This window comes from Artemia franciscana, chromosome 12 (genome assembly GCF_032884065.1).
Source record: "Artemia franciscana chromosome 12, ASM3288406v1, whole genome shotgun sequence".
NCBI lineage: Eukaryota > Metazoa > Arthropoda > Branchiopoda > Anostraca > Artemiidae > Artemia > Artemia franciscana.
This window is the reverse complement of record NC_088874.1, coordinates 25117242-25140889: the sequence shown is the minus strand read 5'-3', so window position 1 is coordinate 25140889 and position 23648 is coordinate 25117242. Positions and strand designations below refer to the sequence as shown.

At 34.5% G+C, this 23648-nt stretch overlaps 1 protein-coding gene across 5 annotated transcripts in view; it reads right to left on the bottom strand.

The window, feature by feature from the left end:
* Positions 1-4210: 4210 nt before the first annotated feature.
* LOC136033908 (DNA replication complex GINS protein PSF3-like) overlaps positions 4211-23648 on the bottom strand; it is a 45749-nt gene continuing 26311 nt past the window's right edge. For all 5 annotated transcript variants that reach the window (XM_065714915.1, XM_065714917.1, XM_065714918.1 and 2 more), the window contains exons 3-4: positions 14454-14583; positions 4211-4577 (exon numbers count right to left, since the gene is read on the bottom strand). In XM_065714915.1, coding sequence (XP_065570987.1) covers positions 4350-4577; positions 14454-14583 — 358 coding nt within the window. In that variant the 3' untranslated portion in view covers positions 4211-4349. The remainder of the gene's footprint in view (positions 4578-14453; positions 14584-23648) is intronic.

Sequence of the window (23648 nt, the reverse complement as noted above, 5' to 3'; positions counted from 1 at the left end):
CAGCTTTATAGATTATGAGCAAGGGTTTGATTCAGCTGATAGAAGAGCTTAAGCGAAGGTTTTATCCTTGCATAGTATACCGGACAAACACATTAGAGTGATTAGGCCTGTGTACGAGAACAAATCTACTGTAGTTCAAATAGGAAACTAGGCTAGTAGCTGGTTTTGTGTTAAGTTAGGAGCTAGTTAGGGTTGGGTTCTATCCCCATTTGTAAGAACTTTTTCTTAAGGAGCATAGGAAAGGCTATGAGAGAGCACGGAGTCAAACGGGGAGGAAAAATTTTCCTGGACTTGGATCATTCTGATTATTTAAGCATCCTAGGTAAAAGTATGAGCAAAAAGAATGAACTTTTAGAGGTTTTGCGAAATCAGGGTTCTAGAGTAGATTAGAAAATAAGTATTAAGAATACTGAGTCGCAAAGGCTAGAAACAAGTGAAAAGGTGAGGTTGGCTACGAAATGATCGATCAAGTAGATAGCTTCACTTACCTTGGTAGTATTAGTAGTAAAGTCGGTAGATGCAGTTAAAATGTTAAAAGTAGAATAGCCAAGGCCCAGGGTGTTTGTTTGCAATTGAAAAGAGAAAAAATCTTCAGAAATCACTTTCTAACCGGGAAAATCCCCCAGCCGAACTTGCAAGCGAAGCGAGTCTGCGCGAGAATTGTGCCGGCTCTGGTGTTGATGTTCTGGCTACAAGTTGACCTTGAAATGCCAGTAAAAATTTGTTCTGAGCATTCGTAGGGGTGTCTTCTACCAATTGTAACATTTCAGATGCAACTGGCTAGTTATCAATCTCCCAAAGTCTATTAAACTGCTCGAAAGCAAGTAGTAGTATGACATGCTGTTCCATTTTTTTCCCCACTATTTTTTCTGAGGTTGTAAGCTGAAGAATTTTCTCTTCTGGTGTTACTGCAAGTAAAAAGCCAGGAAACAAAACGCCTGGAAGCTTCGGGCGTTCAACAGAAAGCTGGATCTAGAAAGCACTCAAACGCGGTTCGGATTTCTATTCGGTCTGTTTAAAAATCATGAAAATTCCGACACCTTAATACAGAAAATCTGACTATTTTTCAGACACTATATGATCCGAAATCCAGCAAATATCCGTGTGACAAAATCTCAAATTCAAGAATGAAGCTTCTCATTTTCTATAAACTCATTGACCCATTTCCTCGCCCTTTTCTGTGGGAAGAAGGGTTGAATTGATTCGACTTTTTAAAAAAAATATTTTTTGTTAATTACAAAAATCCCTATTTGTGTTGCGAGAGAAACACTTTGGTTTTGTCTCTTTTTTTATTTTTTTTTTTATATGAAAGTAAAACAAACGTAGAAGTCATCTACGTTTTTTTGTTTTTTTTTTTCTCCTATGCCGTCGATGTCGGCTAATTCCTGGAAACTGGTAAGGGTCTAACCTGTGCGGTTTTTACGGAACGTGTCGATCGGACGTATTTGGGAAAAAGAGGGCTAGTGGGGGAGGAGGTCTAGTTGCCATCCAATCCCTTTTGACTCTTAAAAAGGGAACAAGAAATTTTAATTTCTAATCATTTGAGTCCCGTCCGAAGTCTATACGACCATCTCTTCCATCAAAACCTTGTATACACCCGGGGCATAAGTTAAAACCCTTCCCCCGGGCTCTGGGATGTTTTGTTGTCTCCCAAGTTTTTACTTTCTGGTCGTTGGACTATGTCGAATAAAATGGCTATATCAAAGTTTGCATTTGGGAAAAAGGGGCTGTATGTGTGTGTGTGTGGGGGGGGGGGTAGACACCCTCTGGTCACTTTTGGCTCTTAAAAAAGGAAATGGAACTTTCAATTTCCATTCAAATTAGCACTCTCTGAAATTTATACGACCACCTCTTGCACAAAAACCTTATATGCCTCCGGAGCACAATCTACAACACTTGCCCCTGGATTCTGGGGAGTTGTGTCGACCCCGGAGTTTTAATTATTTGACCTTTGGACTATTTTGAAGAAAATGGCTATCTCAAAAATTTGATCGGAAGCATTTGGGGGGGGGGTTAGTTGCCCTCCGATTACTTTTGACTCATAAAAGGGTCACTAGAAGTTCCAATTTCCAATCGAATGACCCGTCTCTGAAGTTTATACGATCATCCCTTCCATGAAGACCACATAAGCCCCTAGGCCACAGCTTATGACACCTACCCTCCGGACCCTGGGGGTTTGTGTCGGCCCCGAAGTTTTTGTTATCTGTTCTTTGGACTATTTTTAACAAAATTGCTATCTCAAAATTTTTATCGGATGCATTTGGGGGAAAAAGGGTGTGGGGGACTAGTTACCCTCCAATCATTTTAGACTCTTAAAAAGGGCACTAAGACTTTCAATTTCCAATCGAATGAGCCCCCTCCATGTGAAGTGCCTCTGAGAAAAAAATAATAATAAAACATTGGAGCCTTATGGTCTTTACTAGAGTGGGAGATGCTTTTCGTACAACACTGGAAAAACGAATCTTGCATACGAAGATCAAAATAGGATTTCATTTTTAACATTATTATAAAAGGCACGTAGAAAATACAAAATGAATCGTTTTTAAAATTATAAAAAGCACATAGAAATAGTTATATAAAATACAGTAATGTTTTTATGCTTTTAACAGAAAGTCTAATCTTTGAATTGTAACTAGAATAACTCTAAAATTTTTAAATTGAATAATTTATTTAAATTAAATATTTTTGTTTCATCTCTAAGTTCTATGTTATATACAAAAGTATTTAAACTATCTTAGCAACAAAACAATTAGTATATAAACTGCAAAGATATTACATTAAAAAAAAAAATAAAAAATAAAAGCCATGACTCTCGTGCTCTGTATGCCCGATAAATTTCAGGAACCAGTGAAAACCCAGTCGTGTCGAACTTTCAGGAGGCTTAGTTGGAGGATTAACTCTGTGCCTCCAATCATGCCCGTTTGATATTTTTACATGATTCCACAGGAAACACAAATAGAAGCCGTTGTACATTTTCTGGTAAAACAACAGGAAATAATCAGGGAATGTAGGAGAGGCCATGGAGTCAGTGTTAGCCGTCAGTCAGCTGTAGTAAGAACTTGAAAGAACAGCAAAAGATAACACTTTAATGGGAACTTCCAGATATGTTTTATGACCTCGATATGCAACTGAAACATATTATATGGCTCTCGAATTTATTTTTTTCGCTTCATCACCATAACAAACAAGCATAAAATCATCTTTTCTTCCGTCGTCATTGTCCAACTTTAAACAATTTTTCCTCCATGAGTGACTTTTAAGTGGTAATGAGCAAAAATCTGGAGATATACTTTTATTATCTTCAAAAGCTTTGATTAGGCCAGCAATTATTTCTTGTAACTGGTCTAGATAACAAAGATAATTACGATTGTAGAACGAATAAAAATCTGAAATTCACTAAACTTCAGATGACAAAGAATCTAATCGTCACATTACCAGTTACACGATCTTGAAGTTTTGAGCTTTAAAAGGTAATAAAGAAAAGGGGGACTGAGAAGGAAGAAACGGAAGTTCTACTGTTTTTGACTCTGAGAGTATTGTTTTTTACTTTGAGAGAATGAATAGTCAAGGATTTTGGGGTTTTATGTTCCCTTTGAGATATACATTCCACGACCCAAAGAGACAAGTGAACAAAACAGATAAGATGCTTAGATCACTGAACAGCTTAGTTTTAGGTCTATCCACTCACCAAGACATATCTATGATATTCATTAGACTTTCCTTAGAGAAAGATCAGAACTTGCTAAAAAAACATTTGGAACATTTTAGCATTTTCTAATGTTTTTGACGCATTTTCCGTCTTAAAACAAATGCAAAAAAAAATTCAAAAATGTAACATGTTAGATGGATAGACTACGTTGAAAAAGTAAAACTACAGAACAGCGTAGAGTCTTTTTTTTTTACAGTGACAGGTAGCAAGGCTGTCGCCAAACCGTGCGACAGCAGGATTCGAACCCTAGGTTCTAAGCTTTAACAGTTGCATCAACTTTGTTTAGAGAGCAAACTCAAAAAGGGAAGAAAGAAACATGAACAAATAGGATTTTAAGTCAACATTTAAACTTAAACATGGAGGAGGATCCTTAGGCCCAAACTCATGGGCCCGTATAGGTAAATATGATAAAAATTGAGCTTTGGCAGTTAATTGCTTTATAAATTTTTGTCTATGATAAAACTATTTCTGAATGCAAGATAATGCTCTTGAATCTAAATGTTTTTGTGCGTATACATTTATTGTACTCATATACGTTCCAACATAACACACCCTGCACTGTTTGTAATTTCAAAACTCATTTCATTAAACTAAAACTTACAAATATTCAATTGCATTTGGTTGATCAAATCTGTTAGGTCTATTCAATTTCTGCTAATTTTCTTTTCCGAGATTTTTCAATTAAAGAAGAAGCTACAATTTTTTCTGATTCTCCTGTTAGCCAAGATTCAAATTGAAGCGCTGCTTTTCGCCCAGCTTCATACAGTTTCTTTTCGAGTGAATCGAGAATTGAAGAGACATTGCCTTGTTCTTCTTGACGACTGTGAAGAGAAGAATCTAGTATATTTCTTGTACGAAGACGGAGAGCCTGTAAAAAAACGAATAATGTGATGACTTTTATAAGTAAACTATATAATTTTGAAGACCAAGCTGCCTTTTCATGACGATAAATAAAAGTTCAAACAGGGACGAATCCTTTTAATAGACGGTGATAATTCATAAAAAAAAAAAAAAAACTGGATACTGGTCACTGCACATGTGACCGAAACGTTCAGTATCTTTTGTGAATTGTCAGTGTCTATTGAAAGGATTTATTCCTATTTGAACTTTCATTTATCTATAAGTAAACTATATGCCTTATAAATTGACAAGTCGGATTTTCAGGGCGGAATAGGAGTTTATTATGATTCGAAAGCAAAGGAAAATCCCCCTTCCTCATATGCAGGCATCTATATACACGAGAAGCTTAAAACATGAAACTCAACATTTTTCTAGTTGGAGATGGAGCATTGATTATCAAACAGCGTTATCCTTCAAGAACACATGCTCGTTATTTTTTACTTGGGTTTTTAGGTTTTACATTTTTAAAATAAAACTTATCTCATCATAAACAAAGTTGTCCAATTGTAACTACAGAAAAAGTTGATCTCAAAATCCTGTATCTCTCATTTTCGTAGTCTAACAGGAAAACCTTTGTATAGTCATTGGTTTGCAAGGATTTAAATCAGGAAAAATATATATCTGTAAAAATTACAATATGCTTATGGATATTATGGGTTTTATTTTGGTATATGGTATATAAGACTATTTGGAGTAGTAAGAGCTAGATATCTAAAGATGTTTTCCTCTTAATCAGGGCTAGTCCCCCTTACTGCTATGAAATAAAAAGGCATTTGCGAATCTTACCAAGGGAAAGAAGATTCATTTGTCAGTTCTTGGGTGTAAAAGCTCTTACTGTTCTTTCTATTGCTCAATTCCATAGGCTATTTGAAATTTACATACTGTCAACGAATTACAGTTCAATTAAATATATTTAAATCCACTATTTTTTCCACAGACAACAGCGATTGGAATGACATGATTGAATGACAAAACAATCAATTTTAGTCAAGCAAATAATTTTGAGTTACATTCAGGGCTACAACATGGATCTAAATTCTGAGTTACAACACAGATCTATGTTCAAAGCTACAACATAGAGCTAGAATTCAGAGCTCAGTATATGTTACACAGAGCACATAGCTAAAATTTGGCTTCGTAAATATTCAACCTAGAAATATAAAATTTGTGTTGAACAAAATCAGGGGTGTGGGACAGGGAGGTACAATTGAGATTTGCTTCAAATGCTTGAATTTTGTGATAATTCTCGTGCTCAAACAATTATAATTCTGTTTGGAGCTAACATAACATTTTTAGGCAATTAAATTTATATTTCAATCCTAAAACATTTCCAAGTCACTAAAAATATCAGCAAAATTACAATTCAGAAATATAAAAATTAAATCTTATTATTTTCAAAATTCTACTATTAAAGATGTTCACCAGACCTAAAGCAACTTACGAGTCTATTATCTATCCAAAAAACTTCCATTTTGATGTTCTCCATTCTTCTATAAACCTAAGCTATAAAAGATCGAAGGACCTATTTTGAAAAGAAATCTGTTTAGAAAAAGTGTTAAGGTTGAGGTTTGAGGGGGTGACATCGTCCCTGATATTATAGAAACAGCACGAGTTGAAGACCCTATTGATTTTCTTACCTACACAGAGATATAGATAGAGATGGAGAAGGGAATCGGAATGTTTATAAGACTAAAATCCATTTCAAGAGTCAACGTCCCTTTGAAGTATTGAACATAATTAACTAGATATTTATTTTTCTGGCATTTCATAACTTTAGAATTGTGTTGGTTGGTGTGCTCTGTTTCAGGGTTGATCGTATTCACCCAATGACCTAAGAAAACGGAAAGAAGGCTTTTAAAGCCAGATTTTAAAGGCAAGCGCCCATTTCAATTGGTAAAAACTCGTCCACCGTTAAACTGTTATTTCTGTCATTTTGTACCCCAGTAATAGTTGGATAATAATACATTGTTTACAAGTCAAATGAGTAAATGATTAATGATATTAGACAGCTGTTTGAGTTATAAAAAATTCCTTTCAAAATATATCAATTTCCAAGGATGCACTTTCCGGCAACTCGTCCATCCTATACAAATTTATTTAAAAAAACAAACAAAATCTGTCAGATAAAAGCAAAGAGCGAATTTGAAAACTCTTTCAAACAAAATGGCCCGTGATGTTTCCCTATACTGGTAGAATTCTGAAAAACTACTGCTGTAATGAAAAGACAAAACCAATACCACAGAACATGAATAGAAAAAGAAAAATATTTAAGTGACCTGCAGGAAACAAGAATAATTCATAAAGCTTTCAATAGGTTTTTAGCGGCCACAAAATTAATATCCTTTACGACACGACTTTAATTTTCTAGATAACTAAAGAAAGCTCAGTTTTTAGAACAAGCAGAAGGGGACTATAAACCTCAGGATTGAAGTTTTCAACTATGGAGATTATAATAGTACCCTTTTCATTCTTGCCAGCCTTTCCACTCGGGTAATGATAAACAAAACACATTCTCTGGGTGCTACATGGTGCTTAATGACCACGTTTCAAGTTGAATTTATAAACAGTAATTAGAAATAAAGATTAGCTTGTGAATGGCCCTTATATAGCTCTCTAAAATGGACAAGTGCTACCCCCAACATTTCCATCCCAAAAATAACTTTTTTTTAGAAATAATACACTCAGGATCCCATCCTTTATTTAATTTTTTAGTGTCGTCACTTTTTGTGCGAGGTAGAGTGACAGGAAGAAAAAGCCTCAAAAGGCCTGCAAGTATAGTTGGAACTTAAACATAAAAGTTTATGAGAGCCAGCGTATCCCCCCCCCCAACCCTGAGGAAAATTCCCGCATGGAAAATTCCTTCATAGGCAAAATTCAGAAGCCAAAGAGAAAGTAAAGAATAGGTGCCTTAAAATGTCGATAAGATGTACTAATGAGTAAAATATTATACTGGCATGTTAATAAATTGAAAGGGAGTAGCCGATCCGGACTAGTCCCAGTTAAAGATAGAAATGGGGCCACAATTAGTGATAAGGAAAAAGTTAAAGAAAGATGGGTGGAACATTTTGAGAATGTGCTAAACCGAGATACAGTTGCAGGAAAAGATATAGATGAAAATGAAAAAGTTTGTGATACCTTGGATGTGAAGGAAGATTTGTTTAGTGAGGAAGAATTAGCGACAGTACTAGAAGGATTAAAAAATAATAAGGCCCCAGGTGCTGATAGTATGATTAATGAGTTCCTTAAATATGGTGGCTCTGAGGTTAGGAATAAGCTACTGAAGATTATGAACATGATTTTTGAAAAAGGGGAAGTACCCAATGATTTTAGGAAAACCTTAATTAAACCACTGTATAAGAAAGGTGACAAGAGTGAATGTCGGAATTATCGAGGCATTAGTCTGGTCTCTGTAGGTAGCAAATTACTGAGTAACATGATACTTTTTAGACTGAGACATGCTGTAGACAAAGTTTTAAGGGAAGAACAATGCGGTTTTAGAAAAGGTAGAGGATGTGTCGACCATGTTTTTACTCTTAGGTTAATAATTGAGAAGTCCCTTCGTTGTCAAACACCTTTGGTCCTTAGTTTTATCGATTATGAGCAAGCTTTCGATTCTGTTGATAGAACAGCGTTAACAAAGGTCTTATCGTTATATGGTATACCAGAAAAATACATTAAAGTGATTTGCGCTATGTACGAGAATAATACTGCTGCGGTTAAGGTAGGAAATGAGGTTAGCAACTGGTTTTGTATTAAATCAGGAGTTAAGCAGGGTTGTGTTCTATCCCCCTTTATATGGATCATTTTGATGGACTTCGTCTTAAGGAGCACAGGAAAGGCAATTGGAGACCATGGAATCAAATGGGGAGGAAGAACGCTCCTGGACTTAGATTATGCTGATGATTTAAGCATATTAGATGAAAGTATGAGCAAAATGAATGAATTTTTAGAGGTTTTACGAGTTCAGGGTGCTAAAATAGGCTTGAAAATTAATGTTAAGAAGACTAAGTCACTAAGGTTAGGAATAAGTGAAGATGAACAGGTGACCTTAGGTAACGAAAAGATTGATCAGGTTGGGAGCTTCAGTTACCTTGGTAGTATTATTAGTAAAGATGGTGGGAGCAGTGAAGATGTTAAAAGTAGAATAGCTAAAGCTCAGGGTGTTTTTCACAGTTAAAAAAAGTTTGGAAGAATAGAAAGATAAGCCAACAAACCAAGATTAGAATATTGGAAGCTACAGTGATGACAGTGGTCAAATATGGCTCTGAAGCATGGACACTCCGAAAAGCAGATAAAAATTTACTAGATGTTTTCCAGAGAAATTGCCTACGGATTGTTCTGGGTACCCGGCTGACTGACCGTATTTCAAACAGTAGGTTGTACGAAAAGTGTGGTTCAATCCCGCTTTCTGGGGCTATAATGAAAGAAAGGTTGAGATGGCTAGGCCACGTTCTACGGATGAAGGATGACAGATTACCGAAGATTGTCCTTTTTGGCCAACCGTCTGGGGCTACACGGAAAGCAGGTCGTCCTTGTCTGGGTTGGGAGGATGTCATAAATAAGGATTTAAAGGAAATGGGAACTTCCTGGGAGGGTGTAAAGAGGGAAGCTTTAAATAGATTAGGTTGGAGGAGGAGCGTGCGTAGCTGTGTTGGCCTCAGGCGGCTTGGTGCTGCAGTGAGTTATTAGTAGTAGTAGTAGTAGCTAATTGGTCTCCAATCATTTTCGACTTATAAAAAAGAACTGGAACTCTCAGTTTCTGATCAAATGAGCATCATCCAAAATTTCGAAGATCGTCAGGCGGAGGTAAAGATGAGAAAGAGGAAGCTCCTTCCTATAAATAAATTCTGCTCATTTTGGGGTTTAAGGTTACTCTTTACTTTCATGACAACGGCGTAGACCAGAAATGTTCCCAGAAATCAAGAGGGATTAAATATCTGCCTTTCCCTTTCGCCTCATCCTTAGAACTAATTCTGTATTCACCTGAAGAGTTAGGATGTCTTGGCATTAAAATACATCTTTTGATGTCAGATCCTTTGACAATCAGAGTACCCTATGGCAGAAGTTAAAAGCTCTCATCTGCAAATGTTTGGAATTGTTTATTTTTGGCAAAAGGATGGTCATGGATGAAAACAAGACCAAGTAAAACAACAGGGATTTTGGGAATTCGATCTTTAAGGGAAAGAGAGTAAAATTTGTACCGAAAAAAAAATAATAAAGAGTCGCCCACAGCAAACTACTTATATAAATTAAATAAAACTATTTTATATATATATACTAGCTGTTGGGGTGGCGCTTCGCGCCACCCCAAAACCTGGTTGGTGGGGCACTTCGCCCCCCCCAAGCCCCCCCGCACGCGTAAGTCGTTACGCGCCATTGTATTTGTGTCCCTGGGTCCCACCTGTGAATAGATATATATATATATATATATATATATATATATATATATATATATATATATATATATATATATATATATATATATATATATATATGTTTTTAACTACGTAAAACATGCGAATATACAACATTCTTCGCTGTCCCATTGTCTGTGCATATAAATAGATTGTCAGGTTTACTGACTCTTGAACATGCAACATATAATTGTCCATGGGAAAAACAATCCGTATTCAGATCTATACCTCATTATTCTAATGATATGTACCTGTGTCCCGGTCGTCATTTATATTCCCTGTGTCCCGGTGTCCCAGTTTGTAATTTCTCTTTGAGTGTCCCGGTCGTCATTTATATTCCCTGTGTCCCGGTCGTCATTTGTGTCCCGGTCTGTAATTTCTATTCGAACAATCCCTGTGTCCCGGTCGTCAGTTATACATCCCGCCTGTGCCCCCGGCGTCCCCGTTGTAGTTATGTCCCTGTGTCCCGGTCGTCATTTATATTCCCTTTGTCCCGGTCGTGATTTGTGTCCGGGTGTCCCAGTCTGTAATTACTCTTTGAGGTTCCCGGTCGTCATTTATATTCCCTGTGTCCCGGTCCTCATTTGTGTCCCGGTATGTAATTTCATCAGTTGACAAACATGACGTCAGTCGACAAACAACTTCATGACGCATACAGCTCAATCCTTATAATGACGTCAGTCGACAAACATGACGTCACTCGACACACACACACACACAGACAACTTATTTATATATATATATATATATATATATATATATATATATATATATATATATATATATATATATATATATATATATATATATATATATGTTAACAATATTTAAACAATATTTGTTTAGTATAGACTAAAAAATTAAATGAGACGTTTAAAACTAAAATTGAAAAATTGAAACACTCATGTTTATTTTATGATGGAAAGGAAGAATTCACCAGAATTCGCCTCCATCCACCAGAATTTTTTATTAAAATTATTGTTAAGAACTTATTCAGCAAAACTACTGTTCATAAAAACAAGAGCTAAGAGCTCATATGGCACTTGTGACGAGGCAAGAAGAGCTAACAGCCAAGAGCTCATATGCTTGCAGCTCTAACAAAATTCTAAGAACCAATAGATTGATTTAAAAGGAAAATCAGAGGCTTAATGCCGGTTGGGATTTAAAATAAGAGCTCTGAGTCACGATGTCCTTCTAAATATTAAAATTCATTAAGATTTGATCACACTCGTAAGTTATAAATACCTCATTTTTTCTAATTTTTCCTCTCCCTTTAGCCCCCCAGATGGTCGAATCTGGGAAAACAACTTTACCAAGTCAATTTGTGCAGCTCCCTGACACGCCTACCAATTTTCATCGTCTTAGCACGTCCAGAAGCACCAAACTCGCCAAAGCACTGAACCCCACCTCCCACCTCCCCCAAAGAGAGCGAATCCAGTAGGGTTATGGCAATCACGTATCTACGACATTTGCTTAATCTATCCACCAAGCTTCATCCCGATTCCTCCACTCTAAGCGTTTTCCAAGATTTCCGATTTTCCCCTCCAACTCCCCCCCAATGTCAATAGATCTGGTCGGGATTTGAAATAGGAACTCTGAGACTTGAATTCCTTCTAAATATCAAATTTCATTAGGATCCGGTTACCCGTTCTTAAGTTAAAAATACCTCAATTTTTCTAATTCTTCCAAATTAACACCCCCCAGCTCCTCCAAAGAGAACGGATCCGTTCCAATTATTCCAATCACGTGTCTAGAATTTGTGCTTATTCTTCCCATCAAGTTTCATCCCGATCTCTCCACTATAAGCGTTTTCCAAGATTTCTGTTTCCCTCCTCCAACCCCCTATGTCCCCGGATCCAATTCGAGTCGAAAATGGAGATCCTTCTATATATCAAGTTTCATTAAGATCCAATCACCTATTCGTAAGATAAAAATACCCCAATTTTCACGTTTTCTACGAATTCCGGTTCCCCCTCCAACTCCCTCCATGTCACAGGATCTGGTCGGAATTTAAAATAAGAGCTTTAAAGCACAAGATCCTTCTAAATATCAAATTTCATTAAGATCTGGTCACCCATTCGTAAGCTACAAATACCTCATTTCTCCGAATTACTCTCCCCCCAACTCCACCAAAGAGAGCGGATCCGGTCCGGTTATGTCAGTCACGTATCTTAGACTTGTTTTTATTCTCCCCATCCAGTTTCATCCTGATCTCTCCGCTTTAAGTATTTTCTAAGATTTCCGGTCCCCCTCAGCTGCCTCCCCCCATTGACGCTGGATCCGGTTGAGACTTAAAATAAGAGATCTGAGTTACGAGGTCCTTCTAAATATGAAGTTTCATGAAGATCTGATCACTCGTCAGTCACGATACGTCAATCATGTATCTAAGACTTTTGCTTATTTTTCCCACCAGGTTTCATCCCGATTCCTCCACTCTAAGCGTTTTCCATGATTTTGGAAAACGCTTTGTAACCAGATCAGGTCGGGATTTAAAATAAGAGCTTGGATACACGATATCCTTCTAAATATCAAATTTCATTGACATCCGATCACCCATTCGTAAGTTAAAAATACCTCATTTTTTAACTATTCAGAATTACCCCCCCCCCCCCCCAACTACCCCAAAGAGAGCGTATCCGTTCCGGTTATGTCAATCATGTATCTAGGACTTGTGCTTATTTTTCCCACCAAGTTTCATCCCGATCCCTCCACTCTAAGTGTTTTCCAAGATTTTAGGTTTCCCCCACCCAACTACCCTCCAATGTCACCAGATCCAGTCGGGATTTAAAATAAAAGCTCTGAGCCACGATATCCTTCTAAACATAAAATTTCATTAAGATCTGATCAACCGTTCGTAAGTTAAAAATACTTCATTTTTTCTATTTTTCCAAATTAACCGCCCCCCCCACTTCCCCCCGATGGTCAAATCGGTAAAATGACTATTTCTAATTTAATCTGGTCCGATCCCTGATACGCCTGCCAAATTTCATCGTCCTAGCTTACCTGGAAGTGCCTAAAGTAGCAAAACCGGGACCGACAGACAGACCCAAAGACTGACAGAATTTCCGATTGCTATATGTCGCTTGGTTAATACCAAGTGCCATAAAAAGGATTAAATGCACGAATCATACCCAAACTTTTACCAAATATAACCATTTTACAATTATTGGTACATACATTTTAACAGCATTAAATGGTGTGTTTATTGGGCTAGTAACCCACATCACATCTTATTTAAGCCTGTTCATGATTTGAAAAACAATCATAAATTGAATTAAAAAATAACTTTTTTTAACTAAAAGTAAGGAGTAATATTAAAACTTAAAGTAAACAGAAATTATTTCGTATATGAGAAGGGCTACCCCCCTCCTCAAAACCTCACTCTTTATGCTAAGTTGGACTTTTTGTAACAATTCTTTAAAAAAGACTGCCGACACCCAAGGGCCGTTGAACTGTAAGAGAAACTTCTAAAACACTATAGTCGGTAAGAGCTCATTCGATAACAACTGGCTGAAAAGTAGGCTAAATTCTTCCAAAAAGTACTGGAACTTTCAATTTTGAATTGATTGAACCCCCTTCCAAAGTTTATTCGACCACCCTTCCAATAAAAAACCGTTTATCTTAACAATGGGCAACTTACACAGCTCAAAATTCTTGCCCCAGGGGCTGGGGACTTTGTTAAATCCAGAGGCTTGGCTTGTGACCTTTAGACTGTTTTGAACAAAATAGCTATCTCAAAATTCTTCTCGGATACGTTTGGTGAAAAAGTGGTGTAGTGAGGTCGCTTGTTTCCCTCAATTAATTTTGACTCTTAAAAAGCACACTATAACTTTTAATTTGCAATCGAACGAGCCGAAGTTTATACGACCACCCCTTCCATATAGTGCCTCTAGGAAAACAAAAAATTGTAAATTTTATTTAGTATGTGTATGTGTGTGCTTTTAGGTCATTTCTAAGGGAGACATGATTTTATATTTATTAAAGAATAAGGTACTCTAGCACCGAAACATTCCTACTAATGGTAAATATGAAATATAGAAATCGAACTATGGCGCATCCTTTAACACCAAGAACAACAGCATAATTACGCATAAAAAAATACATTTTTTTCCTTTACGGATCTTTTTTTCAATGGGAGTGCATATTAATTTGTGCTGGAAATGAAAATCTAGATTAATGATTAAAGCATTTTTTTGTAAATCAATTTTCGTTTAGCAGAATCCTTTAATCTCACGACAAGAATAAAATATGTAGGTTGAACTCAATGTAACTAACACGATCCATGGAGTGAGAAGTCAGAATTTAACTGGGGGAGGTGATCTTTTATAAGGAGGACAAGAAAATAAAATTTGAAAATAAAAGAGAAATAAAAATAAAGAAAATAAAAGATAAATGAAATATATATTATTTCAGAAACCAAAAGGACTTACATCATAGAGAATCTTTCTTATATCACTTTGTTCTCGAATATTAAGTCTTTGCAGGTGGAGACCAAGTTCATAATAATGCGGACCCCATTTCTTGAGATCAACAACAGACGGGTCAGCATTCAATATTTCCCTGGAAATTCGGAGACACACGTAATTCTATGTTTGGTTTGGTGAAAAGGTAGCTATTATTAAACAAAAAAACAACACAAATTGAATATCATACAAAGACACGGAACGCTCATTACTTTCCATTGTAGGTATTTTTTGGGCCATGTACTAAGGTTCCTGAACCCTAAGCCCAATGGCACTGCAAAGTGCATAGATATTTTTTTCTTTACTGTAATATTTTGTCAGTCCGAACATGAGAAAGATTACGTAATCCTACTGCCCGGCTAGAGACTCTAAAAAAAAGTTTGATTTCCTGGATCCGATTTAGCAGGTCAAGAAAATTTCTAAAAATACAGAGGATGAAAAAGGACCATAATAAGCTTAAAATCTGGGACATTAAGATGACGATGATGATCATAGCTAAGTACAGCACACTTACACAGACACGATAAAATAGGAAAAAAAAACACATATGGTATGTTTCTCCAGTTATCCAGCAGAACTGACATATTTCTCTGGTTTTCCAGAGAAAATATACAAAAACGACTCTAGGCATGTAGTTTAGTGACAAGATGTCGAGTATATGTCAGAATACACGAACCAAACTATTAAGAGACAGGTTAGATATGCTGGGATAACACTATAACCAAAAATGAAATTGATTCCTTCAAATATACAATGTACATGCCGAAAATAGAAGCTCTACAAGAGATGGGAAAAGGGAAGAATTTGTGACAGATGTATCAGTCACTGGTGGATCAAGAGTAGCCATTTAGCAGAGAGACATTTCAAAGTTCATCAAAGATAATATAGGCTACCCTCCTTTTCCACCCCAAATTCAGTTTAAAGAGCATAAAAAGCAAACAAACTTAAGTACTTGACTTGGTTTGCTAGTAAAAGCTAACTGACTTTTGCAAATATTTTTACAATTTGTGGTTGAGTATGACACTCGAATTTAGTCTACACTTTTCAATGATTTTCCTAGATAATTTATGACAAAAAAGAGGAAGGTATGTTAAGGAAAGCTTACAAAGTGGTAGCAAATCTAAGGTGAACATTCCCTATAGAGTAGTTATTTCAGTGCATCACCAGGCGAAATAACAAAGGGTAAAAGACATTATGTCCTGCTTGGACTGATTAACTAATAAGCATGAGGATATATAACATTTTATCTATCCTATTTCTTTTTAAAAACAATTATTTTTGTTTGTCATCTAAAGCTTCCTAGTAAAGGAAAAATACAAAAAACATGTTGACCACTGATATTTTCATTAGCTAATATTAGCCGAAGAATCAGCTGGACAATAGGCATACAAAAGAAAAAAATTATAGCATATACTCTTTTATATGAACTAAAAAAAAAAGAAAAAAGAAAAAAAAAACACTTTGCCGCATTCCTCCAAACACAGAACTACAATTCCCTTTACCCCCTTCAAAATAAAACATTCTGAAAATTTCAACTTAATCCCCAGCCGTGAGACAAAACAGGATATAAAAGAGGTCTGATCAGGTAGGTCAACATGATTTTCTTATGAGGCCAAGGGGAGTCAATTTAAATAAAAACAGAACATATTAAAATTTTATGATAAGCACAGGAAATTATAATAAACATATTTAGATATCAAAACCATTGAAGATTGTGCTAAAAATTATTAAATATTGGCAGCCATCAAACTCTCCTATGTCCTATATCCAAATTACTTTTTTTTTTCTTGTCGTGACTAATGACCATGCTTATGATCAGGAATATCCTCCCAAGAGTTTTTTCCACTTAATCAAGATTTCCTTTGGTTAGATTATCATCATAAGATTCGCATTATGGTTTCAAAATGCTTTTTTTTCTCATAAAATAGTATTTGGTTGACTAATAAAAGAAGGGCACTTATGATATGGCAAAGGTAAGAATGTTTGATTTTGCAACATCCTAACCAAATTTGATTCAGTTTTTTTTGTTGAGTTTTAACCAGGTCGTTACTAGCCAAAATGTTTGGGAGGGGGGAGCAAGAAATTTTACCAACTGTCTGATCATTTTTACCAACTGTTTTTGTCAAAAATTAGTATCATGTCCGTTTCGAATATAATACGTAAAATGACTGCACGAGTCGGGAAAACCACAGCATTTCCCAACCGTGATTTAGATTTAGGTACATATCATATGACTAGTACATATCATTCACTTCCAATGTAACATTGCCAGGGATTTTTGCCAGAAATAAAGTGATTTTCCAAACTTTTTAATTTGCTCTTAATCCTATTTTCCTTAAAACTCTTTTAGGGAGGAGTCCTTCTGTCGACCTTTATTAGGGGGTGCGGGAGAAGTTCCTATATACGCACCAGCATGTACTGAAAGGGTATTTTAGGAAAAATTGGTAGAACTGATTATCTTATTGATAAAACAAATCTATTACTTTAACTTTCTGAAATCTCATAATCAAATTTATGTACAACAGTACTAATTAGTTAACCACCTTATGATGTAAAAGGTCAATCTCAAATGCAAATAAGAATAAATGTATGTCTGTGCGTCTCTGTTCCCTGTATTTTTTTCTTAGAACTCTTTTAGGGAGTTCTTCCGTGGACCTCGGTTAGGGGATGCGGGAGAAGTTCCTATATGCGTACCAGTATATACTGAAAGAGTATTTTAGGAAAAATTAGTAAAATTGATAATCTTGTTGATGAAACTATTACTTTAACTTTCTGAAATCTCATAATCAAATTTATATGCACCAGCCCTAATTAGTTAACCATCTTATGATGTAAAAGGTCAATCTTCAATGTAAATAAGAAAACAATGTATGTCTGTGCGTCTCTGTTCCCTGTATTTTTTCCTTAAAATTCTTTTAGGGAGGAGTCCTTCCGTGGACCTTGGTTAGGGGGGGGGAGCGGGGTCGGGAGAAGTTCCTATATACGTACCAGTATATACTGAAAGGGTATTTTAGGGAAAATTAGTACAAATCGATAATCTTGTTGACAAAACTATTACTTTAACTTTCTGAAATCTTATAGTCAAATTTATATGCATCAGCACTAATTAGTTAACCATCTTATGATGTAAAAGGTCAATCTTCAATGTAAATAAGAAAAACTGTATGTCTGTGCGTCTCTGTTCCCTGTATGTATTGCTGCACGGTTTATGCGATCACCAAGAAACTTTAACAAGGCGTTGAGACCACTCTTGCAAACGTCCTCTTCATTTTTCTAATACTTCTCATGCTGACTAAATTTACAGAACACAAGTACTTGAAATAGATGGCATTTAGGTGGCAAAGCCGGAATTGACGGTATTTTTCAAACACTATAAAATTTAAAAATAAGATCATTCTTAATGCGAGAGGGGAATTTCCGGGGCAAAAATTGTCCACGAGGGTATTTTAATGGGGGAATTTTTCAAAAACTTGAAAAATTAAGAAAATACCATTGTTATTAATACGTTGGGGGATTCTTTACAGGGAGGATTTCTCATGGGAAAACTTCCTGAGAGAAATTTTTCGGGGGTGGGAGAAGGTGGTTGCAACCTCCTTGCATCTCCTTTCTTTTGAGATCGTAGCAATGCGCAACCGGTAAGCTAGTTGGACAATATACCTGGTCTTTAGTGGTTCGCTAATAACAACCTTATTTTTATAATTAATTCACATTGTCATTTAAATAACTGCAAATAAAAGAGTCTCAAAACGTGTAAACTTTTTATTGCAACAATAAGCAGAATCGTCCAATTTTCATGATTTTTTAGCCAAACTACCGCGCCAACCTCTACTGGTAACCCTGGAAACCCGCCTTATCTACTTATTTCCGGCTTCACAGAATAGTAAAATTCTTTGGTAAATGTGTGCTTTAATAGTTCATATCGCAAATGGCAAGCTCTCAGCGTAGATGTTGCACTGCGCCTCATCAATTTTGCTACATTTGCGGATGTTTTATATCAAAATTACAAGGCATACACTTATCACAATAAGTAATATAAAAGCTTATTTTCTGTATTTCGGGTACAAAGTTGGTGAACAACAAAAAATTGGGCTCCTCAGCTATGCTCTATTCTGTCACATGAGCACATAAGGATATTGAAAACAGCAAATAGCCTATATGAAATTGAACATCCTAATATACCATCTACACTCCCACTTGTTCTTCATAGCGAAACCTTGTTGATACCATCTCCACCAATTAATGAAAAGATTTTGACATTTAAAAGGTGGGCGACACTGAAAACGCATCTAAAATCGATATAGCAAACAATTATAATTTTGACCCTAACTTTAAACCTGAGACTTCGACCAAACCGCGTTTTATTCTTTAATCCAAATTCAACGAAATGTAGGATTTGGGCCTACTGAAAAAAAAAGATAGAACTTCGCGGTTCTAAATTGCAAGAGTGGAATATGTTGGCACGTGGAATAAGTGTTACATTTTTTTTTACAAGAAATGTGCTTTAATAAGAGTTTTAAAGAATGAAAGGGTTAGTTTGTGTTTGTTTTGATATAAATGGATTAATGAAGGAATAAGACATCGAGGATGAACCAATGAATGGGACCTCTTTGTAGATTCTTCCAAATATAGCTTAAAAACCGTATTACTCCATAATGAGAACAAGAAACCATCTATACAAGTTACTTATTCCGCTTCGGTGAAAAAAAAAACTTACACAAACATGGTTGCTATTCTAAATGCAATTTTGTATAAGGAATTCAATTCGGAAATTTGAGCCACATTAATGGTCCTTAAGGTGTGTTTACAAAATATTTTTGCCTTTTATTTATGTGGGATAGCCACGCAACATGAAATCACTTTATATAATTAAAAAAAAAAAAAAAAAAAAAAAAAAAAAAAAAAAAAAAAAAAAAAAACAAGCAGAACATCTTTTCAGCCTGGAATTAATAATATTAAGCATATTCCTCTTATTGAATCAGAAAAAGTTCTGCTTTTTCCACTTGATATTAAATTAAGACTATTAGGACTAGGAATATTGTGAAGGCTATGGACAAAGAAGGTGATGGAATGTGAAAGAAGGTGAGAAAAAGTTCTGCTTCTTCCACTTGATATTAAATTAGGACTATTAGGACTAGGAATATTGTGAAGGCTATGGACAAAGAGGGTGAGGAATTTAAATATTTAAAAAGACTTTCCATAGTTAATTGAAGCTAATCTTCAAGAAGGCATTTTTATTTGATATTAAATCAGAAAAGTGATTTGCAACTCAATTCTTAAAGAAAACTTATACTCAAAGCTGTTCCTGAGATACGTCCTTTTTATAATCTGCATGCACGTAGTGTGTTCTGATGTAGCTCAACAAACCCCACGAAATTTTCTGAAACGTGGAAATGACAAATTCGGATTTGTTTTAATTTTTGTTTCTTGTAAAACATCTTTATACATAAACATACAGATGACATCATTTTATTTACCTAATATTCTGTCTTTTCTTCTTTTATTGTTAAATACCAGCAACGGACGCACACTTTTGATGACGGCCCGGGATTTTTCAAAGTGTTTACAATTATCTGCAGATTTTCTATGTTAAAGTTTTATATGTGTTCTTGCAGTTAAGCCTTGTAAGGATGAAAGACCCACTAATGTTTTTTTTTTTATATATATATATATAATACTTATACACATTTAAAACACATTTAGACTATGCAAGGACGACTGAAATAATCAAAAATAAAATGAAGGTAGAGAACCCCTTTTTTTTAGCAGCTATGCTTAAAATATCAATTCTTAATCTTATAGTCCCTTGCTTGAGAGAGCCCTTATTGAAATGCAATAGTGTAATTCGTTGGATCAAAACTTCAGTAGATGGATTTATTTACACAAATCAAATAAATGTCTATATGCTAAAAAACTAAAATTCTGAAAAATTCTTAAAAGTAAATGGTTCAAAACACACTTGAGATATGCAAAGAGGGAGGAGACCTGGGAACAGACTTCGCAAATTCTAAAGATTTGTAAAAATTTTATGTATGGATTGCAGGGGCCAGGAAATATCTCTAAGACCAGTAAAATCCCCATGGAATTTGGTGAATTTTATGCTGAAAAATACAACTTTTCCAAATCTGTCAATTTTAATCTACCTAATGGAAGGTAGTAGGGAACTACCCATGACTGGTACATATTTCTTTTTTTCAACTTTTTCCACAAAAAAAAAAATTTTTCCATTGAAGAAATTCAATTTTTTTGTCTGCTTTTGTTCAAACATACTCATCAACATGCTGTCAGTTCAAGTAAATGGGAAAATTTGCTTTTTATTTTTTTTAATAATCTTTTTTTTTCAAATATCTCGGTCAACAAGATCTTTAAATCTTGGTCAAAGAGAAACATAAATCATTAATATATCCAGGAGACACAGTTCATTCCAGCACAAGACCCATACAAATTGATTGTAAAAAAGATAAAAATAATTGGGGCATTTGCCCCCCCCCCCTGTAGATCTTGAAAAATAGCTATTTTGGTATTTTCATTGAAAACACTTTTTTGCACAGCTTAATTCAACAGTTGAGAAAAATCTCCCCACCTAAATTTTGAAAATTATATTCCACTCCCCCCCCCTCTATGATTCTGCTAATTGGTGCCATTGCATCATCTCATCACCAACTATAATATATATATATATATATATATATATATATATATATATATATATATATATATACTAGCTGTTGGGGTGGCGCTTCGCGCCACCCCAACACCTAGTTGGTGGGGGCGCTTCGCGCCCCCCCCCCAAGCCCCCCCGCGCGCGTAAGTCGTTACGCGCCATAATAGTTACGCGCCATTGTAGTTGTGTCCCTATGTCCCACCTGTGAATATAGATATATATATATATATATATATATATATATATATATATATATATATATATATATATATATATATATATATATATATATATATATATATATATATATATATATATATATATATATATATATATATATATATATATGGTTTTAACTACGTAAAACTTGCGAATATACAACATTCTTTGCTGTCCCATTGTCTTTGCATATAAATAGATTGTCAGGTTTACCGACTCTTGAACATGCAACATATAATGGTCCATGGGAAAACAATCTGTATTCAGATCTATACCTCATGATTCTAATGATTGCCCTTGAGCTTTGTTGATGGTGATTGCTAATCGACCATTCCCTGTCCCGGTGTCCCGGTCGTCATTTACATCCCCCTGTTTCCCCCGGTGTCCCCGTTGTAGTTGTGTCCCTGTGTCCCGGTCGTCATTTATATTCCCTGTGTCCCGGTCGTCATTTGTATCCCGGTGTCCCGGTCTGTATATACATTCGTTTTTTAGTTTTGTTTTTCTCCTTTATTTTTTTCCTTTTTTTTTCTTTTTTAGCTTATTTAGATTTTTAGATTTTTTAGTTTTTTTATTAGTTTTTAGTTTTTTTTTCTTTTTAGTTTTTTTGTCCCGGTCGTCATTTATATCCCCCTCCCGGTGTCTCCCGGTGTCCCCGTTGTAGTTGTGTCCCTGTGTCCCGGTCGTCATTTATATTCCCTGTGTCCCGGTCGTCATTTGTATCCCGGTGTACCGGTCTGTATATACATTTGTTTTTTAGTTTTGTTTTTCTCCTTTATTTTTTTCCTTTTTTTTTCTTTTTTAGTTTATTTAGATTTTTAGATTTTTTAGTTTTTTTATTAGTTTTTAGTTTTTTTTTCTTTTTAGTTTTTTTGTAGTTTTTACCTTCTTTTTAGTTTTGTTAATTTTTTTTTTTTACTTATGTCCTGGTCGTCATTTATACTCCCTGTGTCCCGGTGCTTTGTTGATTGCTAATCGAACATTCCTTTTGTCCTGGTCGCTTTCTCTTTGAGTGTCGTCATTTATTTTTTTCTTTTTTAGTTCTTTTAGTTTTTACCTTTTTTAGTTTTTTTTAGTTTTTTAGATGAAAATTTTTTTTAGTTTTTTCCTTTTTTTCTTTTTAGTTTTTTATTGGTTTTTACCTTTATGTTAGCTTATTTTTCAGTTTTTTCCTTTTTTTTTATTTTTTTTTTTATTTTTTATTTTTTTTAGTTTTTTACCTTTTTTTAGTTTTTTTAGTTTTTTTAGTTTTTTTAGTTTTTTTAGTTTTTTAGCTTTTTTACTTTTTTTATTAGTTTTTAGTTTTTTTGTAGTTTTTGCCTTTTTTTAGTTTTTTCAGTTTTTTTTTTAGTTTTTTATTGGTCTTTACCTTTATTTTAGCTTATTTTTCAGTTTTTTCCTTTTTTTTAGTTTTTTTTAAGTTTTTAGTTTTTTTAGTTTTTTACCTTTTTTTAGTTTTTTTAGTTTTTTTAGTTTTTTAGCTTTTTTATTTTTTTTATTAGTTTTTAGTTTTTTTTGTAGTTTTTGCCTTTTTTTTAGTTTTTTTAGTTTTTTAGCTTTTTTATTAGTTTTTAGTTTTTTTTGTAGTTTTTGCCTTTTTTTAGTTTTTTTAGTTTTTTAGCTTTTTTATTTTTTTTTATTAGTTTTTAGTTTTTTTTGTAGTTTTTGCCTTTTTTTAGTTTTTTCAGTTTTGACGTCACCTGATCAAGTTTTTTCAGGTGACGTCACCTGATCCACGATCCACAGATCCACAGACAACTTATTTTTATATATATAGATAGTTTTCTTTTTTTACTTATGTCCTGGTCGTCATTTATACTCCCTGTGTCCCGGTGCTTTGTTGATTGCTAATCGAACATTCCTTTTGTCCTGGTCGCTTTCTCTTTGAGTTTCGTCATTTATTTTTTTCTTTTTTAGTTCTTTTAGTTTTTACCTTTTTTAGTTTTTTTTAGTTTTTTAGATGAAAATTTTTTTTAGTTTTTTCCTTTTTTTCTTTTTAGTTTTTTATTGGTTTTTACCTTTATTTTAGCTTATTTTTCAGTTTTTTCCTTTTTTTTAGTTTTTTTTAATTTTTTATTTTTTTTAGTTTTTTACCTTTTTTTAGTTTTTTTAGTTTTTTTAGTTTTTTAGCTTTTTTACTTTTTTTATTAGTTTTTAGTTTTTTTTTGTAGTTTTTGCCTTTTTTTAGTTTTTTCAGTTTTTTTTTTAGTTTTTTATTGGTTTTTACCTTTATTTTAGCTTATTTTTCAGTTTTTTCCTTTTTTTTTAGTTTTTTTTTAGTTTTT